The sequence below is a fragment of the Penicillium vulpinum genome (assembly GCF_028829585.1).
Source record: "Penicillium vulpinum strain IBT 29486 chromosome Unknown utg000002l_segment0_segment0, whole genome shotgun sequence".
Classification (NCBI taxonomy): domain Eukaryota; kingdom Fungi; phylum Ascomycota; class Eurotiomycetes; order Eurotiales; family Aspergillaceae; genus Penicillium; species Penicillium vulpinum.
The window spans coordinates 4495466-4514942 of NW_026643242.1; the positions used below are offsets into that span (position 1 = coordinate 4495466).

Sequence of the window (19477 nt, forward strand, 5' to 3'; positions counted from 1 at the left end):
ACTCTACTTTGAACAAAACAACGTTCTCACCATCGCGAATCATGGCCGATGATAAGAGCGGGAAGCAAGCTACCTTGGGGTATGTACGGGATGGACAGCAGACGATTGGGTGCGTCAACAATATTTGATGGCGCATGCGCCCTCTCTCTCTCTGGCATCTCTCGGCTCTTGATTTGGTTCATTCTACTAATTATTTCTATGTCTTCTAGGAGGTTTTTCGGCTCGGGCGCCAATCAACCGCCGAAGAAGCAAACCACATTATCTTTTGGTGGAAAGAGACAACCAGCACGCAGTGATGCTACTGCTGATACGGAGACCAAGGATAGCACGGACGGAGTTAAGGTAGAAGACGCGACCGACTCAATGCCAACTACTACCCTCAATGGAACAGAGCCAGCGAAGGGTGTGAAGCGGGAAAAGAGCGCCGAGGCGGAAGACAGCGATGGTTCTGATATACAGCCTGTCTCTAAGAGGCGACGAAAGGCCTCGGTGAAGACCTCTCCAACTGCCAAGAAGCAATCGGCATCTCCGAAGAAGCCCGTGTCTACAAAGCCAAAGGTTGAATCACCACCACCAAAACCAGTCATGGAAAAGCCTTCCGATATTACCCCTGAAGAGAAGTCACCATCGGTAGAAGAAGAGGAGGACCCATTGGAAAGCGAGGACGAAGATGACCTCAAGCCGGAGCTCACGAAGAAATCAATCGAAAAGTTTCAAGCCAAATTGAAAGCCAGTGGTAAAGATCCGTACCCAGACTGGAAAGCAGGTGCTCCTGTTCCTTATGCCGCATTATGTACCACATTTTCTCTGGTAGAGATGACCAGGAAGCGGTTGGAAATCACAGACCACTGTTCTCTTTTCCTTCGCCAGGTTCTTCGACTGACCCCTACCGATTTTCTACCCACTGTTCAGCTGATGATCAATAAATTGGCTGCCGATTATGCCGGAATTGAACTGGGTATCGGAGAGTCACTCATCATGAAAGCTATTGGTGAATGTACCGGCCGCAGTCTTGCCGTCATCAAAGCTGATCAACGGGAAATCGGAGATTTGGGACTGGTTGCTGCCAAAAGTCGGTCAAACCAACCTACTATGTTCAAGCCCAAGCCTTTGACTGTTCGAGGTGTGCATGAAGGCCTTCTTGGAATTGCCAAGGTCCAGGGTCATGGATCTCAGGACAAAAAGATTTCAGGCATCAAGAAACTACTGGCTGCAGCCGATGCCGATACTGCTGGCAAGGGAGGTAAAGGGGTGGATATCACCGAAAACAAGGGTGGCCCTAGCGAAGCCAAGTTCATCGTTCGCTTTTTGGAAGGTAAACTGAGACTGGGACTCGCAGAGAAGACAGTTCTCGTCGCTGTTGCGCGGGCAGTCCAAACTCACGAGGCTGAATCAGCTGGCAACAAGATTCCGTCCGCAGAGCAGATGGCCGAAGGTGAAAATATTTTCAAGACTGTTTACAGTGAGCTCCCCGCCTACGAAGTAATCATTCCTGCTGTTCTTGAGCATGGTCTCCTCAAGCTGCCTGAAGTGTGCAAGCTTTCTCCCGGAATTCCTATCAAACCTATGCTTGCCAAACCAACCAAGTCTATAACCGAGGTCCTTGACCGATTTGAAGGGAAGGAATTTACTTGCGAATATAAGTATGATGGAGAAAGAGCGCAGATCCATTTCGTGTCTCCAGATTCTATCCACCAGTATCCTGGAGCCTTGAACACATTACAGCAGGACAGCAAAGGCCTCTCCTCTATATTTTCACGCAACTCGGAAGATCTTTCGAAGAAGTATCCCGATGTTCTAGGCAAGCTTGACACATGGGTCAAATCTGACGTTAAGAGCTTTGTTCTTGATTGTGAGACTGTCGCGTGGGATACGGAGGCCAAAAAGGTTCTTCCATTCCAGCAACTGATGACTCGCAAGCGCAAGGATGTCAAAGCGGAAGATGTTAAGGTCAAGGTCTGCGTGTACGCCTTTGACCTGCTTTTCTTCAACGGAGAGGTAAGCCCATTTATCTCCTCAATGGCTATGTAAGAGCGATTTGCTGGATCCTTCTTGCTCTCTTCTCCTTCCTCGCGATTGAGTGTTCTTTCCAATTTATGGTGAGGATGATGAGAGAGAAGAGAGACACAGCGAGTCGCTCTTAGCCATACATAATTGTTCTCGCTAACTTTTTAATAGCCCTGCGTGAAGAAGTCTCTGCGGGAACGGCGAGAGCTTATGCATGAATGCTTCCAGCCAGTTGAAGGGGAGTTCCAGTTTGCCCAATATGGCAACTCTAATGTTCTCGATGAGATCCAAGAATTACTTGAGGCTAGTGTTAAGGCTTCTTGTGAGGGGCTGATGGTGAAGATGCTAGACACAGCAGAGAGTGGCTATGAGCCAAGCAAGCGGAGTCGCAACTGGCTGAAGGTATGATGCTCATGTTCATTGATTACGACAACCGTTCCTAACTTTTATATAGGTCAAAAAAGATTACCTCGCCGGTGTTGGTGACTCTCTTGACCTGGTCGTGCTCGGGGCCTACTATGGTCGTGGAAAACGTACTTCGGTTTATGGTGCATTCCTACTCGCTGCGTACAACCCTAGCAGCGACACATATGAGACCATATGTAATATCGGCACTGGCTTCTCTGAGGTTCTACTTGAAGAGCTACACCAGACGCTAGTTCCTCTCGTAATTGACCGCCCTAAGCCATTTTACACCCACTCGGCCGTCCCTAAGGACCAACCGGATGTTTGGTTCGAGCCAAGGCTGGTGTGGGAAGTCAAAACAGCTGATTTGACCCTCAGCCCACGCTACCAAGCCGCTGCCGATGAGTTCCAAGGAACAACCGACGGTGGAAAGGGTGTGTCTCTGCGTTTCCCGCGATACATCAAATCCCGCGACGATAAGAAGCCAGACGAGGCTACTACCACACGCGCTGTGGCGGAGATGTATCGGAAACAAGAAGCTGTCACTAAGGAAACTACGAGCAAGGGAGGCGTGGACGATGACTTTGAGTATTGAAGCGATTTTGTCAGGCGAACCATAGCGAGTGTCATTGAATTCATTGGATGTCGATATTACCGCATCTCCCAGTCACACGCATTTTCTAGAATAGGACAATTGCTTAGGTGGGGTGCATCATCAGGGCTCACCATAGTGTCACTTGTTGCACTATGGTCCCACTTGTGGCCTTCCTGTACCTCTATATGATGACGGGGCAATGGTAACCCGTAGGCACCCGTTTATTCCTGTACTTTTAATCTACCATCTCATTCCGAGACAAAGCCCCTGTTGATCGGCATCTAATATCATGATCCTGCCCTATAATTCCGGTTATCAGCGGAATATCAGCGGACTCCGGGATGCTTGGCGCTGTGACCCGAGCAGGGCCCCCCTGCTCAACCCTTATGTCAACTACTACGTCCGCCTTTCCTTGTCCATAGCACGTCTTGCTAGCGGCTTGGAAGTACCCGACAACACGAAATAACATCATGTATATCTTTCTTGGCATCGCGGAATGTAACATGCCCCCCTTCGACGGCAAAGTGCCATCTCTGCCATGGCTACTAGCTCACTGCTCGTGCGGAGTCGGAGCACTTATATTCCAGTGTCAGTCCACAGTGTAATCCGTCTGGTTATCTACACGTTTCTATTGAGCTGTGCGTGTGCGTACTTAATTGTCGATATGCGTGTGTTTCAGTTGACAACGGCCCTGGGGTCGATCGTCGTTTCTGCGGCAGCTCTTACTCCCGAGTTAGTGCTGATCTTCCTACCGGATTAGTTGACTGTAACTCTTGGATGGTTGCTGATTTTTTTGTAGACAGCTTATTGAGGCTCCAAGGCGAAGTGACGCTGTTCCCAATCCATCTGGAGTAAGTTGCACTATTATTGTACATAGGTATCGATCAATGTGATTGACTTAACATAGGAAGTCGCACTCTTTTCCACCTCTGAGTACTCCTTCGAGACCCATGTTACATCATCATGGTGGAGTCTGCTGGATCTGAAGACTGGAAAAGTGACTCAACTTACCAACGATAGCAATGTCTCTGAATTGGCTTGGCTAGGGTCTACTGACTCGGGTTTGTTGTATATCAATGGCACTAATGCCGAAATTCCTGGAGGTACCGAGATTTGGGTGTCAGATACCTCTGATTTTGCCAACTCGTGAGTTACATGCAAAGTTGAATAAAACATTCCTAACTTCTATACAGTGCCTATCAAGCAGCTTCACTGCCAGCGCCACTTTCTGGTCTCAAGACAGCCATCACCAAGTCTGGAGATATTAACTTCTTGGTGTATGGAGAGTCTTACCCTAATGGAACAGCATATAATGGAGAGCTTGCTGCCACGCCCCTAAGCTCTGCACGTATCTACGATAGTAGCTACGTCCGCCATTGGGATACATGGCTCACGACGAGATTCAATGCTATCTTCTCGGGAACTCTGAAGAAGAAGAGAGCCGGGCATGGAGCGACACCCCGCTACACTTCTAGTGGATCTCTCAAGAACCTCGTCGCAGGAGTCAAGAACCTCGAGTCACCCTACCCGCCATTCGGCGATTCGTCTGACTATGACATCTCCGCCAACGGAAAGTTGGTTGCATTCAAAAGCAAGGCCCCTGAATTGCCGCGTGCAAACAACACTGCTTCATATATTTATCTTGTGCCTCATGATGGATCCAAGAAGGCCGTCGCTATCAATGGCCCAGACAGTCCTGGCACACCGAAAGACATCAAAGGTGATTCGAGCAGTCCTGTATTTTCCCCAGATGGCCGCTACCTTGCATACCTCCAAATGCAAGACGTCGCCTACGAGTCTGATCGCCGCATTGTCTATGTTTACACCATTGACTCCAAGGATACTATTCGTACATTGGCCAAGAACTGGGACCGGTCACCTAGTGCAATCAAGTGGACTGCTAACGGGAAGGACTTGGTTCTGAATACAGAGGACTATGCACGCTCTCGCCTCTTCTTGCTGCCTGCCAATGCTGGTAACGATTTCAAGCCTAAGAACTTCACCGACGGTGGCGCGGTGGCTGCATACTACGGGCTGCCTAACGGAGACTACTTGGTTTCTAGTTCTGCTATCCATACTAGTCGCACTGTTTACACCGCGAAGCCTGGCAAGGGCGTCACAGGTGTTATCTTCTCTGCTAACGAAGTTGATCCCGCACTGAAGAGCATGGGTCCATCAGACGTTGATGAGTTCTACTATAAGGGCAACTGGACAGATGTAAGTCTATTGTTCTCTCGTTCAACTGAAGAGATACTAATGTAATAGATTCATTCTTGGATTATTTACCCCCCGAACTTTGATAAGTCGAGGTCATACCCGCTCCTGTTCTATATTCACGGTGGTCCTCAAGGTTCTTGGGCCGACTCCTGGAGCACTCGGTGGAACTACAAGGTGTTTGCCGACCAAGGATATGTGGTTGTCGCACCCAACCCAACTGGTAGCACTGGATTTGGTGATAAACTCACGGATGAGATTGCGAACAATTGGGGTATGTCATCTCCATCACTCATTCCTATTCTTACCTTCTAATGATCAACAGGAGGATACCCTTATGACGACTTGGTCAAATGCTGGGAGTATGTCCGGGACAACTTGGACTTTATTGATACCGATCGTGGTGTGGCAGCTGGCGCCAGCTATGGTGGCTTCATGATCAACTGGATCCAGGGTAACCCTCTAGGCCGCGAGTTCAAGGCGCTGGTTAGCCACGATGGTACATTTGTGGCCGATGCAAAGATCTCAACCGAGGAACTATGGTTTATGGAGCATGAGGTATGTATCTTATTCGTGGTATTTGCTATGCTCGTATACTAACTCTTTCAAGTTCAACGGCACGTTCTGGGACAACCGAGACAACTATCGTCGGTGGGACCCATCAGCTCCAGAACAGATTAAACAGTTCAGTACGCCACAGCTCATCGTCCACAGTGATTTGGATTATCGGCTTCCTATTTCCGAGGGTCTGTCGCTTTTCAATATCCTGCAAGAGCGAGGTGTTCCAAGCCGGCTGCTTAATTTCCCTGATGAAAACCACTGGTAAGTAAAATGGATGCCTTCGAATGGGGATACCTCATAGAGACAATGAAGCTAACCCAATGCCATTGAAATAGGGTGGTAAACAAGGAAAACAGCCTCGTTTGGCATCAGCAAGTCCTAGGATGGCTCAATAAGTACTCTGGCATCGACACTCCAGGCTCTATCAACTTGGATCACACTACAGTTCCCGTCGTGGATTATAATCCTAAATTTTAGGTCTATGTAGTCTGCTGCGAAGGTCTTCTGCCTGTTATGTCTCAGATAGTGAGACAGTTTGTTTCAAGATGTTGGTTTCATGAATATTTCTTTTTTTCACGGTTTCTATGATGTGTCTATTATGTGTCTAATGTCTATACATGAACAATCATGTAAAGAGCTTTTGTGTGCTTTGTGTAATAGGCTACTCTGTCTGATGCAAACTAGCAGGTTAAAAACAGAGTATAAAAAGTTCCTGGTTGCCTACAAACGCTTTCCAGCAAACGCATCTACGCATCTACGCGTCAAATCTCTTCCACCTCCTCCTTCTTCCCAAAATTCTGTCTCTGTCATCTCCCAGTTCCATCAATCTCTTTTTCCATTCATCAAAAGCTATCATGCCGCCCAAGCCTTTCTCTCGTAAGGGGGTCAAGAAGGGTATGTCGCATCCTTTATCCCCTCATCCATCATCATCGCCCATCAAAAAGAAGAAAAAAGGTATACAACCAGCCATCGTAGAGCGAGCTAACAGCAGTACCCCGCCAGGCAACCCCACGACAGAGCCCTCTACCCCAAGTGAGTACTCGAACAGTTTTGGACAGCCTCAACAGGCTTGCTTCAATGGCACTACACATCAGACCTTTTCTAGCCAATATGCGCTTGGCGCAGAGATCAAAGCTGAGATGCCTTCGCTCACTCCCGCTTCTGTCTCTAATGATGAGAACGAGAGTGAGTACAGTTTTGACTTGGCTCATGTCCCGAGCCCAATTCTATTTCCATCTACCGAGGATGATCTCACCCTATGTCACGCTCCTACTGCTGATTCCACTGGCTACCCTATCTTTGTTTCCCGAAATGGACGCTGGGACTGGTATTACACTGCCTCTAACAACAAGACTACAGAGTCTTCCTCTACCCCTACCGACGGCACGACCAACGGAAATTCCAAGAACGCAAAGAGTGAGTCTGCCGATGGTCTCAGTCTTTCCCCAAATGAATTTCCCTGCACCGAGGACGACATAACCTTGTATCCTTGGCCCAACCCTGGGGCCAATCCAGCCGACAATCCCACCTTCTCTTCTCAAAACGGACGTTGGGAATGGATGTTTCTCCCATCTAACATGGATACAGAGTCTTCCCCTTCCAATGTCAAGATGGAGGATATCCCTGAGGCCAATCCCAGAATGCAGCGACCGAGCAACCCCGTCTCCACCACATTCGCGGCCGCCGACCTGGACCGCTTTGTCTACCCATTCGGCATCCCCGACAGCGACGATGATATCTCCACCGTGCCTTCGCTGGTTGAAAACATTGCCGAACAAGCCAGAACTGCGAAGCATGTGAGATTCTTCATGAACACTTCCCACGATAAGCACTTCGTCCCCATCGAAGTCCCCCCTCTCACTGGCAATGAGAACTGGCAACCCTGGTTGGCCGCTATGCGCCTGCTCTTCCGCCAGCACTCGGTGTGGCCTATCGTGACTGCGGAGCTTCAGCCACTGTCGCCTGGCCATAATCTGTATATGTGGTACCAGCGCATGCGCGATTGTGCAATTGGCCTCATCTACGCCAATGTCTCTGAGCAAGTCCGCAAGACATCTTGTTTCATGACCACCGCGAGCGAAGATGATCCTGATATTCTGATGTCTCACCTGTACGCTCACTACTCCGAACCTGATTCGGCTCACGTTCATGAGGAGGATGAGCTTGATTAAGTGGGTTTTGCTTGGGGTTTGACACGATTTGCGAGTTTTAGGGAGTACATATTGCAATATGTACTTTGTCCCGAGGTTCCCTGGTCTCTGAGGATCTTTTGCCCGTTTCACCTGGACCTTTTGATATGATCTCTGGTGCTCCTTTTTTCGAATTTTACCAAATCACCTAGTTTTTATTGTGTATTTTTACCTTAGTAGTTCAATATTCTTCTACTACATTCATAAGTTGTCAATTAAATGAAATTTGTGGCAAGTCCAGACGTTCTCTCAGTAAGGACAAGGATAGACACTTCTGTAGGTATTGTCCTTCATATTTCTGATAGTAAGTATACAAGAATAGCTCCGAACAAAACCTCTCAAACGTACTTGGCTTAATGACTCTTCCTTTTGCTTCCATATTATTTTTTTATTTTTTTCCAATTCTTAACGTTTCAGCGTATCTATGTATATCTCTCCAATAGGACAAATGACTTCAAGTTTGCAATATATTCAAGCACCAGACTATGTAATGATATATATGTATATTTATGGACACCATAGCACAACAGACACCAAACCCCAATCTAGAACCCATTCGAATTCTTCTGCGCCGTAATAACATCCCCCTTATCCACAAAGTCCGCTAGCACCACATTCGGTGCACGCCCATACAGCCCAGCACATAGCGCCGCCTGGGCGCCAATGCTACCATATCCCGTCGCAGCATTAGTAGTGCCTGCCTTGTGGCGAGCTGGAATCTTTATTCCGAGAATATCGACGTCGAGGAAGTGGTTGACAATGCCCATACGGCCTGTAGCGGCGGCGCCAGAGGGCCGGTCGATGCTGCAGCTCGAGAACGAGGCGTCTGTGACATCGTAGACTGTCTCAAAGTAGTAGGCAAACTCGTCTTGAATGTAGTTCACTTTTTTAGTGTCGGCACCGTAATCTGGGAATCGTTAGCCTCGATTATGTAGGTCTTGGTCTTCGCAGGTGCTGCTTTTTACCAAGGAATACGACCAATCTCTTTCCGCTAGAGATCATATCACCCAGTGTAGGCCATTTTCCAATTGGTAGCGGATTTGCGGGAGGAACGTAAGCATAGTGGGAAATCCCGCTGCTGGAGAAAGTGTCCCCAAATTCGGTGATTGATACTGAGTCTCCGTTGGTCAAGAGGAGAGTGATAACTTCGTTCGGGTGTGCATCCAGCCAGTTTTTGATAGTCGTCAAAAATGAATTGAGTGGTCCTGCATCTTCAAGGAGACATGATGTATGGCATAGCTCTATGACCTTTTTGTCGATGATGGAATGGTGTGTTTGTGCTTGTAGGTACCGGATTCCCATGTCGAGTTGGGCTTTTATATCGATATTCTGGTTCTGCTGGGGTAAGGGTCCGACAAAGGCTGAGTCGTGGGAGCCTACGAATGTGATATTTGAGTAGGACCGGGTACAGTACTCTGAGTGGCCATTGCAGATTGTTGGAGCTATTGTTGAGATCGACGGAGTGGGCGAGGATATAAATACGGAGGACTGAGATGCTTGCGGAACTAGTGTTCCTGACCCAGACAATGCGAGCGCAGGCTGTAGAAACAGGAGAGCACTAAGTATTACATGTGTCAGTCCTTGGTTAGTTCGGCCCATTGTATTATAAGTCGCTTTGAGCTATACTTGGTTCTGAAGAAGGCGCAAATGGGCGTTATTTCTTCTTTTATGCTCCTAGACTTGGTTCTTGTCCTCGCAGACATCGTGATAAATATCTTGTGTCCTATGTCACGTAGGAGTGACAGCTGCTCCCGCAAGAGTAATATCAGCTGCCCCAGTGGGGGTAATATACCCATGTCGATTCTCGCATTCACGAGGCCCACATGTCGATCTATGATCAAATGAACCCTAAAGCAAAGAAAAAACTGACCATAATCACGTCGGCTGTGAGATATACCCATGGTGATAGGACATGATGACTGGAATATCCCAGTCTCCTCGTGACCGCAGGCACGCACCAATAGTAGGCCTCATAGACGGTCATCACTGATTTTTTTCCGGAGGGTGTCCCAGATATTTTGATCTGAGAGGGATTTGCCTATACATGCAAGGGGATTGAGATAGGTGAGCTTCTTAAATCTCGCTGGTGTTGTGTCTCCTATATGGGCAAGGTTTGGCGATTCGGCAGGGCCGAGGGGATTTTGGAAGTGAACACAAATGATCTATCATTTTCTAGAGTGACAAATTTTATGTTAGTGAGTCTTTTCCTTTTTTTCGTCTGTATTTTTACTACGGAGTACCCCGTAAGCTTTTTGAATTCTCGGAAAAGGTACGCATTGCAGGCGCCAAATAGTATTGACCACATAGCTTTTCAGCTTGAGATTTTGGCAAGCCAGGTTCTCTCTATTTTGACTTTTACATATGTATTTATATGTAGTGTCTCAGTTGAAGCCCTTCATGGGTATTGCATCACTACATTAACACCGCTTGTTGCGAATCGCCAATCGAAGTGATACCACAGGAAATCAAGTTTATCATACATATATTCATGCAGTGCTCAGTAATCTGTATGGAATGCCCATCAAGGTTCATTGTATAGTGATCTCATGCAATTTTCTCTTCTCTATACAGGAAAGCTAAAGGGTACCAGTACAGATTCTCTGAGCAAAACGATTTAGAAACCAAGCTTTCTTCAAAAAGCTGTCAATGCTACAATATTAAGGGATATGATATTGAAGTAATAACTAGGATCTTGTGTATCGACTTTGGAGTTACACAAACAGTGGACTGCCACTCACTTGCAGAGCCCTCACTTGCAGAGCCCTCACTTGCAGAGCCCTCACTTGCAGATAACCCTGCATTAGATGTAATGTGTAGTACAGAGGATCTTTCAAGTTTTCCAGATCTATTTAAGTATGAGACTGCTCACTTCCTCTTTTATTCTGCTTTTATCATTACAATCTGGCATAGTCTCGAGCTTAGATCCCGAATCCCGCAAACATGTTCCAACCCTACAACCTGACTATGTTGGATCATCTTCCGCCTAGAATGCATCTCAATCCATATTTTACATTTAATTTAATTGGCAAGGATCGTGTGCAGGTCTTCCAGCGAGTCGAGGACGCAACGTCTCGTTTGGCCTCCAAGTTTCCCTTCCTGGCTGGGGTGGTGGTTCCATCCACCCAACCAGTCGGTAGAAGCAACGCGTTTCAGGTGCGCCCTGCTACTGCTGCCGAGCTTGAAGAATGCCCTATGTTGGTTATTCAACATCATGCAAACTCCACTGCTCTAAGTGTGGAAGGGAAATTCAACCCTGCTTTGGTGCCATTTCCACTCATCTATCCAAATCCTAGCCCTTCTCCCGTGCTACGGCTAAAGTTTAATGTCATAGGAGACAAGTTGCATATGGTGTGGTGCTTTGATCACCGAGTGGTGGACGGGTCAGGAGTTTTTTTTCTGTTCTATACTTTCGCCGCCTTCTGCCGTGATCTAAATGCACCAGAACCTACAACTATACATGCACAAGAAAAGATAAGGCAGCATATCGAGGAAATCGCAACTACAAGTACACCGCTAGATCTTCAAATGCCTGCCTCACCTCCCCCAACAAGCGAAGATGAAGTACCCACAGGGTTTAGTCGAGTTCCCATCAGTTCCCGTTATGTACTCGATGGCCAGAAGATAGAATTGCTGCACGAGGCCTGCAATTCGGCTATACGATCTCTACCTGAGACATACAAGAAAAATATTCCCAACCTGTCCCTCCCACCGAGTATGGTCGTCACCGCACTGGTGGGCATATGTAGTACTCGCGCCCGCTTGAGAGCATTCCCCGACGACCGGGAACTCACATCCGAGATAGCTGTTGCGGCAAACATTCGAAAAGCAATCGATTTGCCTCCAGCATATCTTGGCAACGCCATCATGAACTTGCAGAGCACGTGTGATAGCTCTGCGCATCCTCCGCCTGACATTTTGCAAAAAATCCATGTCCCAGGGCCTCTCAGTCCGATAGGGCCGGAAGATATCTGGCAGATCTGCAACGTTGTCCAGACTCTTCAGGAAGGATCCAGACTCCTAGACAAGGAGTTTGCTCAGAGAAAAATAGCAACAATGGTTCGCGAGCATGATTGGAGTTCAATCGGACCCAAGACTGGGGCGAATTTCATTGTATCTGATATCAGCGCAGCAAAACCTTATGCGAACTTTGGGCCACTCGGAGACCTTCAGTTATTCGACCTGCCTTTCGATACATTTGCAGGCATTTGCTGGATAATGCCTAACCTACCATCTGATCCTAAGTCATCATCATGCTGGAGATTGCGAGTGGCTTTGGAACGGGCGGCGATGGAGTGTCTATCGAGTGACCCTCTCTTCCGGTGGGCTTCAACTCCGAGTACAGCGTCCAGACAAACTAGAATCTAAGCCAAATGACCTGTTCTTTCTCGTTGGCTATACTATTAGTTCAATTTTGACCCACAATATAGGGTCGGCTTTTGGTTTTTGATGAATGTATACTCTCCTCGAGAAAATTTCTATACCTAAGTGGTTTATGCTCACTCTCCGCCAGCATGAGATAGGTGTATATTTGTTGTAGTCTTTGTAACAGATGTATAGGGGATTATCAAATTCGTTCATACCTCATAGTTATCTACTTTTCATATGACTATAAGCAATAATATTTAGCCGCTTACGCGGCCTCTGTCCTTGGCGGCGTAGGACTATGAATCTGCTTCATTTGACCAAGGATGGATGATATAACTGATGTTATATGTGAGAATACTCCGATATGTTTTTGGAAGTTTTTTATATGTCATTTTAGATGTATATCAAGGTGGTAAAAAGCATAGCCCATACAGGACTTTTCTATGTATAATCCGGGGAAAGAAAGAAAGAGAATCAAGATAGAGAGTACTCCGTATGGCAAGTCGTTCCATATATCGATCCCAGTGAGTCGAGAATGCATGATCATTGTTCAAAGACCTAACTAGCTGTTATAAAATACGAGAACACTCATCATGCGAGGCTTTTATAGAAACTCTCGATATCAAGATTATTGTTTAGAGTTGAGAAAATGTATAATTACCTCACTACTCGATTGTCCTTCGACCACGATACTTCCAAGGTAGAAAACTGAGAAACACTATATCCTCATCAGAGAATATCTAAAAAATTTTTTGAATATCATCATATAATAAAGCGTGAAAGCGTACCTGGTAGTACCTGGCAGCCACTTGTGGCTGGTGTTCGGCCCCTAAAACGGCCCCGACCCAGGTAACGGAGCTCTGAACTCTCATTCTCCACTGTGTTCATACCCCTCGAGCTCAACACTCCACGCCTTTACTCTATATTATACTACCTCGTAATTTCCCTCCTATTCTCCGAAAGAACCGCCCGATCAATTCCACAATCGTCCTCCCCCAGCACGCCATCGCTGATTCGGCTCTCCACGCAATCTACATAACGGGGAGCAATGGTCATTCGGAGATCTCGCTCATGAGCTCGATGGCTGAGGGCAATGAGGGTTGGTCGCGCGAGGACGAACTTGACCTAGGCCAGGAAGATGATTCCCAACAACCCGACCATGGCGCCCTTGACAAAACATTACCTTCCCCGCAGGAACCAGTGGAAGAGGAATTGGACACAATAGACGATGTGGAGGATCACGATTCCGAGAAGACAGCGGGACCGCATGATTTCAAGTTCCCAGAAACCCCTCCGCCGCGACATGCGGACTGGGCCGCGACAGGGAGCGTGGATGGAACAGGGTCAAACCCCGACGACTCCCCATCGCTACATGTTAGTGGTACAATTGGCGCATAACCTGGATAGCTAGCTGATAATGACAGGGCTCTCTTCCTTCCTCTCTGAGTAGCAGTGCTCTTGCGCTCCGCGGATCTCCGCGGGTTAGCCCAAGCCCGGCCCGTCGCCCCTTTGACCTTCGCTTCCAGTCCCGGCTATCTTCCTCGCCGCAAAGTGTGCATAGAGCCGGCTCGCCATTCCTAGCGCACCTTCACTCCCGGCAGTCTTCAATAACCAGCCAGATTTCCCCGACCCCAGAAATAGAAGCCGAACCGGTCCAGGGGCCTTGGGAGGTGGTGCGATGGACAAAGCTGCGGAAGATCAGTGGGCAGGCGTTTTCGGAAATCGGGATGCGCAATTTCGGAAGGCCAACTTGCCTTGCAGTGTCCACATCTATTATAATAGGTACATCCAAGGGTATCATTCTCGTGTTCGACTATCAGCAAAGCCTGAAGACTATTATTGGAACAGGCACACCAGGTTTGTCAAAAGAAGTGTACATCCTCTGGCCCATTTTACTGACGATCACCTAGCTGTTGAATGTGGTGCTGTTACATCTCTAGCAATTTCCGCAGACCATTCTACCGTTGCAGGAGGCCATGACTCGGGCGATATCTTTACGTGGGAGATTTCGCGCTCAGCAAAGCCTTTCCTTCACATCTCCCCAATTCCGGTCAATCAAGTTGAGACTCGAACATCTGATGGCCATCTTTCAGGATCCGCGGTCATTCATATCGGGTTTCTTGGCACCAGACGAACCGCACTAGTCTCGGCTGATACACGGGGCATGTCGTTCTCGCACCTGGCAACAAGAGGAATGGGTGCAGTAGGGCGAACAGTCAAGACAACTCGAATCCTGGGTCGATATCCCCAGCCTACGGCGGAGATCAAACGACGGAAGCCTAGCTCTGTCCTTGCTTTCTCTCCTCTGCCCCTTGGCAACGTAGAGCAATCCACTGATTCTTTGGGTCTCGTTGCTATGCTGACACCCTATCTTCTTGTTATTGTGTCCACCACACCAGTGGCGCAAACCCAACACAAAGCGCCGAGACCCAAAGAAGTTCCCGCTCACAGTGCCATGACCGGCGCCTTGGCATGGTTTCCAGCAATTCGACTGAAGGGCAAAGACACTCAAACTTCAAACACGAAGCTTGTCTACTGCTGGTCAAATGTATTGACCGTGCTCGAAGTCTCAGATGCCGAGTCTGACGAGCATGCAGACAAAGACAAGCCTCCTAGCCTCGTCTTTAGAGCGCGCAGCAGATGGAGAGCAGATGAAGCTATTGTGGCTGTTCAGTGGCTCAGTCGCTCGGTACTCGCGGTGTTCACAATAACGCAGCGGCTACTGATCATCGAGGATTATTCTATGCATGTGACAGACTCGGTCGATCTCGCCAACAGACTCGTATATCACACCGATCTCTTTTCGTCACAGCTTCATTCGCTAGTTGAACAGCTTGACGAAGAGGACGAATCTATGCACGGAGTAGTAGCAGATGCATTCCATATGAGTTTTCGTTCTTATAAAGGGCGCTTGTTCTTGCTTGGTTATAACGAAGCCTTGGTAGGCAATCTATCAAATTGGGCTGATCGCTTGCTAGCGCTTATGGAGGCCGGTGACTTCATTGGGGCCATTCGACTAGCAACCTCCTTCTATACGGGAGAGTCGGAAAAGCTGACGGTTGGGCTTCCAGAAGAGGATGTTTCGAGGCAGCCTATCGTGCAGGAAAAGCTTTTGGAAATGATATCCGCATCGCTCAAGTATGCTTTTGGTCGAAACTACCAAGCAACCAGCAGCCGAGTTGAGAACCAGCAGCTAGAGGAGCTCGCAGAAGTTTCTATCGCGGCTTGTATCTACATGGCCGACGAAGAGTTCCTCTGGGAGGAAGTCTTCAACTGGTATGAGGAGCAAGATTCGGCAGGCATTTTCCTGGATGCCCTCGAACCACGCATCGTTGATGGAACTCTCCGATCACTACCTCCGACTGCGGTCAAGGCCTTGATTAACCATTTTATTGGAACTCACTCGGCCGGTCGCTTGGAGGAGATCATCTGTCTCCTTGATACTAGTACAATGGACATCGATCAAGTCACAACGCTGTGTAAGCAGCACAATCTTTACGACGCCTTTATATATGTATGGAACCGCTGTTTGATGGATTATGTGGGACCTCTAGAAGAGCTACTAAGTCTCATTCCCTCCCACTCCGAGCCCTTGGTCAACGGTGACTATATGGTTGAGATGAGACGGCAGAACAATGCGATGAAGATGTTCCCCTACCTGTCATTTATCCTGACGGGTCGTGTTTATCCCACTGGAGATGACATGGATGAGGTTGAAGCCACGCGAGCCAAGACAACCTTGTACCAATTCCTCTTCTCGGGCCGTGGATCCGGTACTATGCCTGGAGATACCAACGGGGCAGACGACTCCTTCTCCCAACTTCGAGCTATGCTCAAGTTCGATGCTTCCAGCTTCATGAGCATGCTCAACGAGGCATTCGAGGACAGCTTCCTAAATGAACCCGAGGGCGAGGATATCTCCGCATCGGGCATGTCAATCAATCGACAGTACCTCATTAGCATTTTGCTGCAAGTCATGGGCGATGCTTTCTTCACACCTTTTGACACCATCTACCTGGATATGTTTGTTGCGCGCAATCTTCCCAAATACCCCCAGTATATTCTCCTTTCTGGCACGATCCTCCACCAGGTTCTGGTCCGCGTATGCCAATATCCCGAGCAGGAAATGGCAGACGATTGCGAATTGAGTGCAGAGTATCTGCTGTCTTTTTACCGCCCACCGGACATCGATACCATGATTCCTTTATTTAAAGAGGCACGCTTTTTCCGGATTCTCAAGTCGACTTACCGTGCAGAGAAGCAATATCCTCTATTGGTTTTGACTTATCTAGAGGATCCGAATGACCGTGATGCCATCTTCACCTGCCTGCATGACTGCCTCCGTCCAGGCTCTGGGCTTGGCAAGAAACAGAGATGCGACATAGTGGATGTAATCAAGGAGCATGCCCTGGAGATTGCTACAATTAACGTGACACACGCTGCACAGACGATGCAAGCCTTGGTCCCTGAAACACACTCTACTTTTTTGCGGGTTCTAGAAAATGATCCCCAGAACCAGTATCAGTACTTGTTAGTCCTGGTTGAGCCGCACGCTCAAACTGCGGACACGCGATCTTTGCCTAGTATTGAGAACTGGATGATCGAGCGCTACGTACAGCTTTTGTGTAAATATAACCCTTCTCATGTCGCGGACTTTGTCGACGGATTGCGAGTCGGCGACATCCACCTGGATGAACTGCTCCCGTACATCGAGGAAAGCGGAGCCATCGATGCTGCCGTCATCCTCCTCGCCCGACAGGGCCAAGTCCGCGAGGCCCTTGACCGTCTTGTCGCACACCTGAGCACCCTCGAATCTGGTCTGATAGGCATCCTCCAGAGCGTGCGCGAGAGCCCTGACTCAGCGACCACCGCCGAGGCAATTGACGACCTGATCGAGTCGCTGAACAAGTATGCGGGTGTCGGAACGTGGCTCTGCCAGGGCCAAAGCAAGACAGCCAAGCAGTCGCGCGCAGGCAGTGCCAACGGCAAACGCAACGCGCCAACTCTCGACCAGCCTCTGGCCTTCGATGAACTCCTCTGGCTCGACCACATCGAAGCCGTGGTCCGCATTGCAAGCAACGTCTTCGCCTTCATCCAGGGAAACAACACCCAACTAACCCTCCCCGCTCAATTACCAACATCCCTCGCCGGTGAAAACGGCCGCCTAACAACCTCCTTCCGCACCGTCGTCCAGCAAGTCTTCACAGCCCTCCTAGCAAGCACGGTAAAAAGCAGCCCAGTCACAACCACAACCGAAAGAACAGACATGTCCTTCCTACGCATCCTGCGCGCATTCCTCACCCGCGCCGCAACCTGGTCCTCCTCCCTCCTCGAGCTGCGTGCCGTGCTAGCCTCCATCTTCTCCGCCTACTCCTACGAGAAATCCCTCCTGACCCTCGCAAACGGCATGCTAGACCGCGACCTCTTCATCCACGTCGACGAAGTCTCCCGTCTACGCCAGCAAGGCTGGCGGCCTCGCGGTCACGTCTGTGAGATCTGCCGCCGCCGCATCTGGGGCCCCAGTGTCGGTGACGCGCATTGGTCCGCATGGGAAGCGCGAAGCGCTGATACCTATGCGCGCCGCATCGCAAGACGCAATGAGGATAGCTATAACCCGTCCGAGCGCGGGAAGGGCAAGGCTGCTGATGTCGGGATCGGTCATCTGTCGCGGCTAGATGCGGGTGCGCATGCGCATGCACATGGACATGCCCACGTTCACCGCGAGCATGGCACTCATGGTGGTGGCGGTGTGTCTGATGCGCACGCCGATCATGATCACGACCATGACCACGGTGAGGCTGAAACTGGGTCTGGATCCGGCGCTGTGGCTGTGGCTGCAGTCGCGGACAGTCCCCCAGAACCCGTTGTCGTTTTCGCCTGCCGACACCTCTACCACCGACGCTGCTTGCTGGACGCTGTCAGCGCGGGAGCTAGACCCGCTGAAACCGCGTTTCGGCGCGACCATTTGCCCGACCTGTTCTGCCCGGCCTGTACATAGTTTTTCCAGTGGATAGCGGTGATGATTATTTCCTATGTGTCTAGGGATATTCCTTTGTTATTTTTTCCCCCATCTCTTTGCTTTTTCCTACTTCAGGTGCTGTTCGGGGAATATCCCATGAGACACGCGATCGTCTTGCATATAGCCATTCTCCTTTTTCCCTGTTCATCTTTTTTAACTATTTTTAACTATCAACGAGTGTAATGTAATGTGATTTTCAAACCAGGTCTATCCCTGTTATAGTCCGTCTTCACTAATCACCCATGTATTCTGTGTGAAGCAGGTGATAGTAATCGTGAGGTTCTCCGCTTCAGCTGTTCGGCTCATTCTCCAAGACATGCTCTTGGCAGGATCTGTACTCCCGATGTCTACTCCGGATTATCATTTGGTCTCGTTGCAGGGGTTCGCGGGGAACACTAATATGACACGGCATCTTTTTTCCGTGACATGCTGGAATGTGTGACCGTGGTAGTATTTGGATTTAGAGTGTCTGGTGTCTGTGCTTTTGCGGGCAGTGATCTACAGTACCTATATAGGGTATGAAGTAATACTTTGCATAGATGTGATAAATGTGATGGATGTAACTCTCGAGATGACACTGTCATTTCAAGGTGTTCTATATCAGTTTTAGGCATGATCTCCGTGGGAACTAGTTCCACAATCACAATATGCCGGGGTACATGAACATAAGTACTGTCACGGGCCTATATGTAGGTGATGGTACTTTTGTCCCAAGTACCTTAAAGGGGTTAGAGAGACCTGGTGATTGGAATTGGATTTCAATAGATTCCAAATTCTGTCACTTCATATTTCGACTTCTCCTCAGATTCTCCATCGAAACTCTTTTTCACGAAAAATCAACTGATGAACTTTTTACCAGGGAAGGGTAAAAGTAGAAAAAGAAAAGAAAAGCCCCCAAAGCTTGGCTGAAAATCTCCAAACAGCCCATGTGGCCTATCATCTTCTGTCTCTTCCCTTGTCTTCCCTTGTCCACTCTATAAAAACCTTGGATGTCGGCGGCAACCACTCTGATTGGTCTTGTTAGTGCCTGCTTTGATCCCTTTTCTTATATAAATTCGAAACATTCCAGTGTTATGGTTAGTGTCGGCGCTTATATCCGTTTTATATATTGTTCGCCGTGAT

General features: G+C 48.7%; 6 protein-coding genes across 6 annotated transcripts; 5 read left to right on the forward strand and 1 right to left on the reverse strand.

Annotated features, from left to right (window-relative positions):
* Nucleotides 1-41: 41 nt before the first annotated feature.
* N7479_004717 (DNA ligase (ATP) CDC9) lies at nucleotides 42-3007 on the forward strand (the record flags this gene model as incomplete). The annotated part of the gene is made up of 4 exons (XM_057252414.1): nucleotides 42-79; nucleotides 210-1998; nucleotides 2179-2409; nucleotides 2462-3007. The coding sequence occupies 4 exons, from the start codon at nucleotides 42-44 to the stop codon at nucleotides 3005-3007; spliced, it is 2604 nt and encodes an 867-aa protein (XP_057111739.1).
* Nucleotides 3008-3671: 664 nt separating this feature from the next.
* dppV (dipeptidyl peptidase DppV) lies at nucleotides 3672-6259 on the forward strand (the record flags this gene model as incomplete). Its single annotated transcript, XM_057252415.1, has 8 exons — nucleotides 3672-3739; nucleotides 3807-3858; nucleotides 3915-4153; nucleotides 4201-5224; nucleotides 5273-5495; nucleotides 5547-5779; nucleotides 5832-6043; nucleotides 6118-6259. 8 exons carry the CDS (start codon nucleotides 3672-3674, stop codon nucleotides 6257-6259), a joined length of 2193 nt encoding a protein of 730 aa, XP_057111740.1.
* A 377-nt stretch (nucleotides 6260-6636) lies between these two features.
* N7479_004719 (uncharacterized protein) lies at nucleotides 6637-7953 on the forward strand (the record flags this gene model as incomplete). The annotated part of the gene is made up of 1 exon (XM_057252416.1): nucleotides 6637-7953. One exon carries the CDS (start codon nucleotides 6637-6639, stop codon nucleotides 7951-7953), a length of 1317 nt encoding a protein of 438 aa, XP_057111741.1.
* Nucleotides 7954-8516: 563 nt separating this feature from the next.
* On the reverse strand, nucleotides 8517-9674 carry N7479_004720 (uncharacterized protein; the record flags this gene model as incomplete). The annotated part of the gene is made up of 3 exons (XM_057252417.1): nucleotides 8517-8878; nucleotides 8937-9529; nucleotides 9598-9674. The coding sequence occupies 3 exons, from the start codon at nucleotides 9672-9674 to the stop codon at nucleotides 8517-8519; spliced, it is 1032 nt and encodes a 343-aa protein (XP_057111742.1).
* A 1237-nt stretch (nucleotides 9675-10911) lies between these two features.
* Nucleotides 10912-12336, forward strand: N7479_004721 (uncharacterized protein; the record flags this gene model as incomplete). The annotated part of the gene is made up of 1 exon (XM_057252418.1): nucleotides 10912-12336. One exon carries the CDS (start codon nucleotides 10912-10914, stop codon nucleotides 12334-12336), a length of 1425 nt encoding a protein of 474 aa, XP_057111743.1.
* Nucleotides 12337-13407: 1071 nt separating this feature from the next.
* N7479_004722 (CORVET complex membrane-binding subunit VPS8) lies at nucleotides 13408-18334 on the forward strand (the record flags this gene model as incomplete). The annotated part of the gene is made up of 3 exons (XM_057252419.1): nucleotides 13408-13710; nucleotides 13761-14193; nucleotides 14247-18334. 3 exons carry the CDS (start codon nucleotides 13408-13410, stop codon nucleotides 18332-18334), a joined length of 4824 nt encoding a protein of 1607 aa, XP_057111744.1.
* Nucleotides 18335-19477: the final 1143 nt, after the last annotated feature.